At 37.0% G+C, this 10,878-nt stretch overlaps 1 protein-coding gene across 1 annotated transcript; it reads left to right on the plus strand.

Moving 5' to 3' along the window:
- Window positions 1-382: 382 nt before the first annotated feature.
- Window positions 383-1,892, plus strand: LOC121797364 (zinc finger protein CONSTANS-LIKE 5-like). The gene is made up of 2 exons (XM_042196118.1): window positions 383-1,158; window positions 1,374-1,892. Exons 1-2 carry the CDS (start codon window positions 490-492, stop codon window positions 1,725-1,727), a joined length of 1,023 nt encoding a protein of 340 aa, XP_042052052.1. The 5' UTR covers window positions 383-489; the 3' UTR covers window positions 1,728-1,892.
- Window positions 1,893-10,878: the final 8,986 nt, after the last annotated feature.

Raw genomic sequence — 10,878 nt, forward strand, 5'->3', positions numbered from 1 at the left:
GTTGATATTATAAGGAAATGGAGGGAGTATCTCATTTTATTATCATACGAGGGGGATATGTCATATGGAGAGGTAAAGGGAAAGCAAAGTTCATTTATGGGACGCAGTAAACTCGTGATGAACTCAATCTTTACAACTCGAACCAGTTGCCTCGTCCCATTACCCTTCACCTTAATTTCATGAACCAACAGTGGAAGTCGCATTCCGTCGCGGAAACTGTGGGCCCCTACGTCGGCACTGACATATGACAACTACTTAACACAAAATATCACTCGCCCCTTCTCCCCTCTATTTTGTGGCTCAAATCCCCCCCACGTGTCCCTCCCTCACTCGTCCGCATCCAGATTTCCACTCTTGTAAAATTAGATAAAGATATGCGCGACCTCTCCTGATTGCCCTCCAAACCACTACTTCAGCCTCGTCACCCAAACTATTGGTGAGAACTGAGAAGAGAAACAATTTAGTAGTATTCCTTTTTTTTGACTTAATATGGGGATGACACACGACGGCGGCGGCGGCCTCCCCCGGCCCAAGCTCTTCCCCGCGGCAGGAAAGCCCTGCGGCTACTGCAAGTCCGCCGCAGCGCTTCTCTTCTGCCGCGTAGAGTCCACTTTCATGTGCATCCCCTGCGACTCCAAGGTGCACAATGCCACGAATATGAAGCACGAGCGCGTCTGGATGTGCGAGGTGTGCGAGCAGGCGCCTGCGGTCGTCACGTGCAAGGCCGACGCGGCCGCCCTCTGCGTCACGTGCGACCGCGACATCCACTCCGCCAACCCCCTCGCCAGCCGCCACGACCGCGTCCCCGTCGTGCCCTTTTACGACACGGTCGAGTCCGCCGCAGTCGCCGACTCCGACGCCAGCTTATTCGCCGACGGCGGCTACTCCTGGATCCCGACGAGCCCGATCGCCGCCCCGAAAGACGCGCCGCCTGATTTGAAAGCCATGGAATTGTTCTTCCAGGATTCCGACCAGTTCATCGACTTCGACAGCTACCAGATTTCGTCGCAGCCTTACAGCGACAGCGTCGTCCCAGTCCAAACCCCTGTCAAACCACCCCTACCGGAAAACCGGTTCGAGATCGACTTCACTAGGTCCAATATCCACTCCTACAACAACAACAACACGATATTCACAACTCCATCCCTCAGCCACAGTGTAATTACTCCTTCAGTTCCTTATTAATTGAATAGTTTTTTTTATTTTAGGAAGTTTTAAAGTAATCAAGTCATTTCTATTTTTTTCAAAAAGTAATGACTCTCTCTTATTTTATTCAAATGCATCAATTAACAACGAAAAAGGGCAAATACTTATTAAATTGACTAATGATATTATTAATTACTTCATCTAACAAATATAATTATGATGATCAGGTGTCATCCTCGTCAATGGACGTGGGGGTGGTGCCGGACGGGAGCTCTCTATCGGAAATATCGTACCCTTTCGGTCGGAACATTAGTGTTTCGAACCCTGATCTGACTGGGAACCAGAGTTCCCAGATGGACCGGGAAGCGAGGGTGTTAAGGTATAAGGAGAAGAGAAAGAACAGGAAATTCGAGAAGACAATTCGCTACGCTTCTCGAAAGGCGTACGCAGAGACCAGGCCGAGGATCAAAGGCAGGTTCGCAAAGAGAACCGACTCGGAATCCGATATCGACCGAATATTTGGCGCCGGCGCAGCTAATTTCATCGCCGATGCGAGATTCGGCATAGTCCCCTCGTTCTGACGGGAAAGATTGAATTATATATATATATATACTATAACTACTGCTGTATCTCTCTAATTTTCGGCATAATTAGATTTCTTTGTGAAAGGGCGATAGTATTAGTAAACTCTACTTGTTTTTAATACTATTTCATCTTTTTATGAAATTTTAAGCAAATTGAAACTATGTAGAATTGTATGATTGTAAATCCGGAAAGCTCTACTACTTTTTGTCGATGGGCTTTCCGGTAAGTTACCATATCAATTTCTCTTTCTTTTACTATATTCTTTTATTTTTTTTGTTGGATTTAAAATGGAAGTAAGAATATTGAATTTTGCATAACAATTTTTTTGTGAATTAGTAGATTACTAAAGTATCAGTGCTTCCAAGTCCCTAAAATAACTCTATTTCAGTCTATGTGTTCGGCAAGCTTCCATCGGAAACTAATACTAGTAATAATAATATATCATGTAGCCTTTCGTTATTCAATTTCAAGAATTGAATATTTTTAGAGTAAACTATCGCAACAATCAAGAGTGTAGTTCATTTTTGGTTGTCACATAACTTTCTAAAATACATGATTGTGTCATAGTTTTGAAAATTTTCTCAATTATCCCATAACTAAAAAATCGATATTTTACATGTCTTCATATCTTAATGTTTAGTAATCAGCATGCCCAAAGATATATAGACTTATAATACAAAAAATTGCTAAGAATATGCTAATTGTACTATACATAAAATAATAGTCACATAAGATATTATAAGATTTCTAGGTCATAGGATAGTTGAAAAATTGTCAAAACTAGAATATCATCAATTATTTTTACTATATCAAAGATATAATATCATCAATTATTTTCTAAAGTTTTGAAATTGACCGAGATCGACAAATTTTTTACTATATATTGATAGTCATGGTAAGTATGGTCCCAACCATAAATATGGATGAGTACAAATATTATAGATTGGCATGTAGGAAAGTGGATCTACAACTGGATGCTGGTTGGCTGAGGGGTCATGTTCAATGCTAAAAATGATAATAATTAGGAAGGATACTATTTGTGGTGACAGATTTTGGGTTAATTTAGAATAACTGTGCACCAAGCAATAACATATCTCATCGCAGCTGTATATGAAATCAGTTTGGCCGAACTTCTGTTAGCTTTTTTGAGCTACAAAACGAGAATTTAGATTTTTATAAGATAGTTGTCCACCTGAATATGTCAGAAAATGAGTTTGTGGTTTCTAAAGCATTTCGGTGTTACGTGCCCATAATACAACTTAATGGTAGCCATTAATGTTAAATATAATTCTTTAGTATTTATTCCATCCATTCGAAGGTACGTGAGTTGTATTTTTTTTGGAGGTCACAAGTTAATTGAGTCATTTTCTAATTTTAAAGACCGAATTAGAGACCAAATCTTAGTCATCAATTTTTCTAATATAGTGGAGTACTTCATTTTTAGATCGCTTTACTTCATTTTATACGAACTTCATTATTTGATCGTTTTACTCATTGCGTAAAGACTGAACTAAAATGATCTTAAAATGAACTATGTGCAGTATTATATTTTAGTTCGATGGTTCGGCATGAAGAATTAGTTCCGGCTATATTAAAATCCAACTCTTACTTTATTACTCCTATTACTCAATCTTTATAGTTTATTTTATCTTTTACTTTATTCTATTTTTTACTTGGCTCACTAAACAACACTTCCTAAAATTTGTACAGTAAAAAATGTCTCATAACATGTGAAGGAGGAAATATTAGTTAAGCGATTAACACTTTTCTTTCACATTTCTTAAAAATCTGTATTGAATTAAAATGAGACTATAAATTGTGGACGAAGGGAATATCCTTTCAGAGTAAGTACCGTTAAATACTATTTTTTCTTTGAACTCAACGAATTATCTGAGAATTTTATGCTTATAAGACAGAAAATGATTATATATTTTTATTTTGAGATGCGTTTTATGTTAACCAAACAACATTTGTAGGCTTATATAAATATTTATGTTAACAACTTTTTTTCACCGCGGATAGTACTTACTAGCCATGATGAAAACCCACTTCGTTTACAAGTTACATGTTGGAAGGTATCGTATATACTTATGTCGGTTTTAACTGCAACACCAACTTCACATTAATCTTTTTTACTATTATAATTTTTTAAAGTGGACCGTAAACTGACAAAAATTGGTGAAATGCGTTGTATTCATTAGATATGATATTAACAGATTCTAGTAGCATAACATGATAGACCGACCCAAAGACTATAGATCCCTCCCCCGATTTAAAAGGAATACAAAAGTACAATTGTTTGAGAAGCACTGAGAATTTTTATTCACATTCTCAAAACAATGAATTCAATTCTTGTTTTAACATATCATTAGTTCATGAGTTATTTTATTAAATATGACCAATATATTACTGAATATATATAAAAAGTCATTTGAAAAACTATATTTACATAACTATAGCAAAATAATACCCTCTTTGCTCATAAAAAATAGCCTCATATTTTCATTTTTTATGCATCTACCAAAATAAATCTCATATACTAAAAATAAAAAAAAAATCACTCTCAATTTATTACTACTTATTTATTTATTTATTTATTTATTTATTTATTTTTCTCTGTCCTACTTTATTCATATTTTCACTTTCTTACTAATACTTTATTCAGTTTATTTCTTATGTTCTTTTACTTTATCAATTTTGAAATAAAACATATGCCGTTTTGTTGATGGACAGATTGAAAATATACCCAAATAATCATAATACACAAGAAAAATATTTCTCACAACAAAACAATTACTACCTTGTAGTTTCTGATTCGATAGTGGCGTTTTGGTTGGAGAAAGAAAAAGGGAAAAGGAAAATGGAGAGTGAAGAAGGAACAAACAATTGCATTAAGTGAAGGGGCCTCAATGATCCATCCACTACAAAAATGGTCCCGAGCCACATGAAGTTCACGTGCGGAATGGCCCAACATGCTATCTTCATCGGGGGCCCACTTAACATCTTATTGTCTCCATCTCATTCTCTGTTATTACAGTCCAAGTAAACGTGCACAAACCGAACCGGACCGGCGGTTAACCGCCGGTTCGGGCCCGCCGGTTAACCGCCGGTTCGGGCCCGCCGGTTCATGAACCGGAACCGGCGGTTTGAACCGTCCGGCGGTTTCCCCGGTCTTAAGGGCCGGTTCAGGTTCGCAAATTTATTGAACCATGAACCGGCGGTTCGGCGGTTTGAACCGCCGGTTCAACGGGTCAAATAGTGTTCAGTAGGCTAGGGGTTCGTAGGGGTTCAGGTAGGGTTTAGGTTAACCGGCGGTTTTCGGTGAGAAACCGCCGGCTTGGCAGCTGGTAGGGGAGGTCGTTCCCAACAAGATGAGGAGTTCGACGTTACTATATCGTCGGACTCGGACAACAACGAGGATAGATCGCATTCTCGTATTCCTTCTAGCACCGGTGGAAATGAGGAGATGCCTCCCCCTCCACCCGCTAACCCGGCAAAAGCTGTGAAATCGGACATTTTTGTCAAACACTACAAGAAGGTCCCGGTGGTGATTCCAAGTCCTCACGATCCGAACTCTCAAGAAGAGACTTTGGAGTTTCATGTTTACTGCAACTATTGCGATAAAGTGTACAAATGGTCCCCCGGTGGTGGATATGGCACCCTCCGTCGCCATTTGGTGCAAAGCATCCGGTAGAATGCGGCACTACCTCTACCCAAAGCCAACTAAACTTCCAACCCGCCGGCTCGGGTTCGTCAGGTACCCCTCTATTTAAATATGAGAAAAAGAATTTTGATGATACAATGACTAGATGAGCGGCTATGAAGCATTTGCCCTTTAATGTTTTTGATGACAAAAGTTTTGAGGTTACTATGTAAAGTGGTTTGAATGTAGCAATTAAAAGAATAGGTAGAATGACCGTGCAACGATCTACCGTTCGGCAATGCTTGGAGAAAAAGGTAGAATTATCACGTTATTTAGTTAACTTGGGCCACAGGGTGAACATTTGCTCAGATGTTTGGACGGATTGTTTTAACCGTCATTCATACATGGGTATTACGGTTCACTTTGTGGACAATTGTTGGACTTTGAACAAGCGTTTAATTGGTTTTAGAGAATTTGAAACTCCACACACTGCACCCGAAATTGCTTCTTTGATTATACAAGTGTTGAATGAGTTTCAGTTATGCAACAAGATATTTTCTATTGGTTTTGATAATGCAACTGCCAACACCGCAAGTATCGCCGATTTGATTGCGGCTTGTACACCGGTAATTGGAGGTAAGTATTTTCATCAAAGATGCATTTGCCATATTTTAAATTTATGTGTACAGGATGCGCTTGAATTATGGCAAAAGCATGTTTCTCCTATTAGAAATGCAGTTAGATTAATCCATCAAAAGCCACCTATTGGCAAAGCATGGTAGAAATATTGCCATCAAAAGAATGTCAGGTACACGAATTTTACTATGAATGTGTCTCATAGATGGAATTCGACATATGATTGTCTGAATTCTACTTTGACACATAAAGATGCTTTATGTGATTTTTATAGAACTAATCCCTACCGTGATTTATATCTTTCGCATAGTTGTTGGGATAACAGTTTGGCTTTATTTAAATTGTTCAAATATTTTAAAAATGCTACTGTTGAATTGTCGGGTGTTTATTATTGCACTGTTGTTCGTGTTTTGGAGCATTGCATGTACATATCCCTTGGTTTTAAAACTGCAATGAAAAATGCTTCCTCTTCTCCCGAGTTAATGTGCGTTTTGTATTATATGATTGAAAAATGGCTCAAGTATTTCAGTGAGATTCCTAACGTGTTTTTGATTGCAAATGTATTGGATCCAAAATGGAAATTAGAAGGTACCTCTAGAATTTTATATTTTTATTATAACAATTTGAGTTCAATTGATCTTGGTCCCCTTCAAGCAATCCAATCCGATACCAGTGACGAATTTGGAGTCGACCTCTCAGAAACCTTTCAAATAAACCTCCCGGACCGGTCAGTTGTGCAACAAAACCTCGAGTTTAACTTGCTCTCTCTCTACACCGAATATGAAACCAAGTATAACGCCACTCACCAAGTCAGAAGACCCCCTCCTCCACAACATAACTATGGCTTTGCATTTCAAGCCGATTATGATGACCCCGACGCGCAATCCCAACTAGCCGACCTATACAACTACAGCACCGGCGGAAGGTCCTCAGGTATGGTCAATGAATTAGATTTATATTTTGATTCACTCTTTTCCTTTGGTGATGAAGGTCCTACTCCTCCCGCCCAAATCGACGTCCTCGATTGGTAGGGAACCCACGAGAAAGATTTTCCCATCCTTGCTTCAATGGCCAAGGAGATTTTTTCTGTTCCGGCTTCCACCGTAGCCGTCGAGTCCGCTTTTAGTGTTGGCTCGCGCGTGTTGGATGAATCAAGAAGTAAGCTCTCGACGAAAAATATGGAAGCCGTGATGTTACTTGATGATTGGGCCAAAGTTGACGTCCGAGAACAAGAAAATGATTGGGATGATCGTCAAGAGGGATCACAAGATGAATTCACCGGGGATGAAGCTTAGGCCAACCGTCAACCGCCGCCGGCCAAGCCAAATAGGTAAGTAAGGTAAGAGAACTACGTGGACTTTGATTCCCTAATGCAAATGAGCAATTGGGATACATAGGCACCTCAACTTAAATTTTAAATTTAAGTTGAGCTCAAGTCCTTTTTCTTTTATTTCTTTTTTTTCCCATTAATTCCTACTTTAAAAATATGCAAATACAATTACATAATTGTATTTGTATATACTCTAGTCGATGAAGTATATTTCTCTATACGGCTAAATGAGGGAAACTTTTGACAATTCTACTATAATTGTTGATTGTTAGACGAAACTCAACATTTAAAGTTGAATTGCTAAAGGTGTCCTTTATTTAGTTATGTAGAAAGATCTTCTTGGCCGGTTAAGAGTATATATATAATACACTTATACGTTTAAGAACTTCAACGTCGTTCTTGTCATTTGTAATTTGTTGTTGACTAGTAGTCTCATTTGTATTTAAATTTTGTTTAAGACTTCAAGACCGGCATATGTTTTCGATTTGTAATTGTTGTAACTTGTAAACATACAATTTCAATAAAATTGCAACTTTAGTCTAATTTTTTTCAATTTTATTTACTCACATTTCATACATAAACAACTTTGAAAGTGTAATGTAATTTGATTAAAAATTGAATAGTTGAAAAATGCAAAAAAAAAGTCGACGAACCGGCCCGGAACCGGCGGTTCAAGCCAAAAACAGGCGGTTTTGAACCGCAGCGTAAACCGCCGGTTTTTTCAACCTGAACCGGAACCGCCGGGAGCTAGGCGGGCCGGTTCAGGTTCAAGCATTTCCTAAACCTTGAACCCCCGGTTCATGAACCGGAACCGGCGGTTCGTGATCCTTGTGCATGCCTAAGTCCAAGTCCAACAAACACGCTAGATTCTTTGCTACAACTAGTGTTACAGATTTTCTTTCTATTCTAAACAAATCAAATAAGCCATTCATGCATGGTTAGATTATCTTATTACCACAATTTTTTATGTTAGGGTAGGTTGCGACCTCTACAAATGTTGTTACTATTGTATAAAGCAATCAAAGATATAATCTTATCATATAGCGTGTATTGTAGTCCCCAAATGTCAATTCATTCTAAAATTTGTAGATTGTACTAAATAAGTTACTAAATTTAGAGGGTTAAGTTATAAGTTACTAAATTTGTCTTTCCTCCTTGTTATAGAAGTTGATTTGTAATTTCCTCCTTCATATATATGATATAAATATATTAAGTTAATTTTAAAAAAAAAAGTTATAAGTTTTTAACTTGATAAAATCCAATTTGATTAACTCGTGTCCTATAATATATCACTATTCCTGAATAATAAATAAATAAATAAAATTCAGATTTTGAGGTAAGAACTAAATAACTAGAAGAACATATAGAGTTATATACTCTTAAATTCTAGAATACTAATGTTTAACTATTTATAGACAAGCAAACAAAAACGATGTTAATAATGCACGACATAAATAAACAAGTATATAAAACTAGTCGGATTAATCTATAAGTCTTCTTCTACTACTTGCCTTGAACTTTCTTAGATCTTTTGATGATTGATTGATTACGAGATATTGAATTATTAACACCATCTTCAAATTAGACAACCGTTGACATAAGATAATAAGATCGCTTCGAACCATAGTCTGATTCATAAGAGTTGACCCATCTCAGCGGACCGCCGACTTACCTTGAATAGGATCGTGAAGAAATAAGTATGTGGGTATACTGAATAGGATCGTGAAGAAATAAGTATGTGGGTATACTGAATAGGATCATGAAGAAATAAGTATGTGGGTATTTTGTAACCGAATAATTATGACATCTTAGGTAGCGATAACTGACATACGAGAAGATAATATTGTTATTCTATGGAATCACGTCTCAGTGCGTCGAAGATTATTATCCCCAAGAGATATTCTGAGCAATTATTGTACGGAAACTCATCCTGTTGAAGTATATCCCAGTACAATAAATAATGATTTCCGAGGTCTAATAGTCTTTGGAGAAAGAAAAATTAAGCCCAGCTAGCAGCAAGTTTGATTAATTAATGGACATACAATATCTAAATACATGAAAGGAATGATATTGACAAGGAGCCCTAATTTTGTAATATGGATTTAGAAGACAGGTCAATATTGATGGCGATAGTGTTGGAGTTTGTTTACTAAAAGTTGTTTCTAGTGTACATGTGCTAGTACAGTACTCAAACGTATTTATACGAGAAATCCTAGATCCACTTATAACCCTATTTTGAGATTAATAGCATTAATATAAGGTTTATTTAATTATATTTCATGCATTAAATAAAAAAGTCAAAAACTTTTGCATTGTAGGTCGAGTAGTGGAACAGGTCTCCGCACTAGGTGATTTAGCCAGTTCCTTGCAGAAGAAAATATTAATAAAGACACGAGACTTCTAATGAGGGACAGAGGAAGTATATATGTAAATTTTAATAAAAAAAAATTCACACAAAAAGTAAATGCAATGTAAAATTAAATATATAAAAAACTTGTATAGAGTTAGATAATACTCCGTCCCTAAAAAATAGACCAGTTTTAACATTTTGGCAGTCTCCCAATATTAGACAAAGTCTAAATATGAAAAGTTTTTCAACAAATAATAATCCTACACATTTGTCATTTTTTTTGGGGACGGAGGGAGTATATAATGTAAATTTTTATAAAAAATATATTCACATAAAAGTTAAAGCCAATGTCAAATTCAAATTTTGGCTAGTTTTTTACCTATCAAACAACAAATTTAAAATTAAATAAAATTTTATATCATATACGGAACTTTACTAAACTAAGAATGTAAAATTCTTGTAACATCAAATTAATCACAAAAAATAATATTGCAATTCCAACACAAAATAGGCCAAAGAAACCCTACTAGTAATTGTTTTATTACGGCAAGCGTGAAGAATGAAGATATTGACGATGATTGATGTAATTGGATCTAGAATCAATGGGCTTCAATTTTGGACTCAATTAGAACAAACTAGAGTTCAGTACAAAATGAGTGGATTACCTGATAGACGTAAACCAAGACCAATCAAACAAGTACTACAATGATTGAGGCCTAGACTAAAATCGCCTGCCTCATCTAACTTAAATTTGTAATTTACGCCCAATATTATATATTTGTACAGTGTGCTACTTACATTAGTAATTCATAATCCAATGATCTTGTTTACCTCCAAACATTTACTCTCCCCCCTTTAAAAAAAGTTAGCATTTTGTTACTTCCACGATTTAAAGTCTCATTTACTTTTTTTCTCATTTTAGATAGGTGGACTATATCACTTAACTAAAACATTACACTTGCGTTCTGTTATAAAATTAATATATAAAAGTAGGGCCGTGATACAAGTATATACCCACCAGTCATTGTGTTAGACCCATCGGTGATGGCCGACCCTTTGCCGGAGGAGCAGGAGACAGATGTTGAAGAAGGACCGCGCGTGTTCGAGACAATTGAGCATGATGAAACTGCGCCTGAAGCACTGAGGGCCGCTGCGCGCCCGCGATGGCAGACACGAGCACCGGACAGA

This window comes from Salvia splendens, chromosome 3 (genome assembly GCF_004379255.2).
Source record: "Salvia splendens isolate huo1 chromosome 3, SspV2, whole genome shotgun sequence".
Classification (NCBI taxonomy): Eukaryota; Viridiplantae; Streptophyta; class Magnoliopsida; order Lamiales; family Lamiaceae; genus Salvia; species Salvia splendens.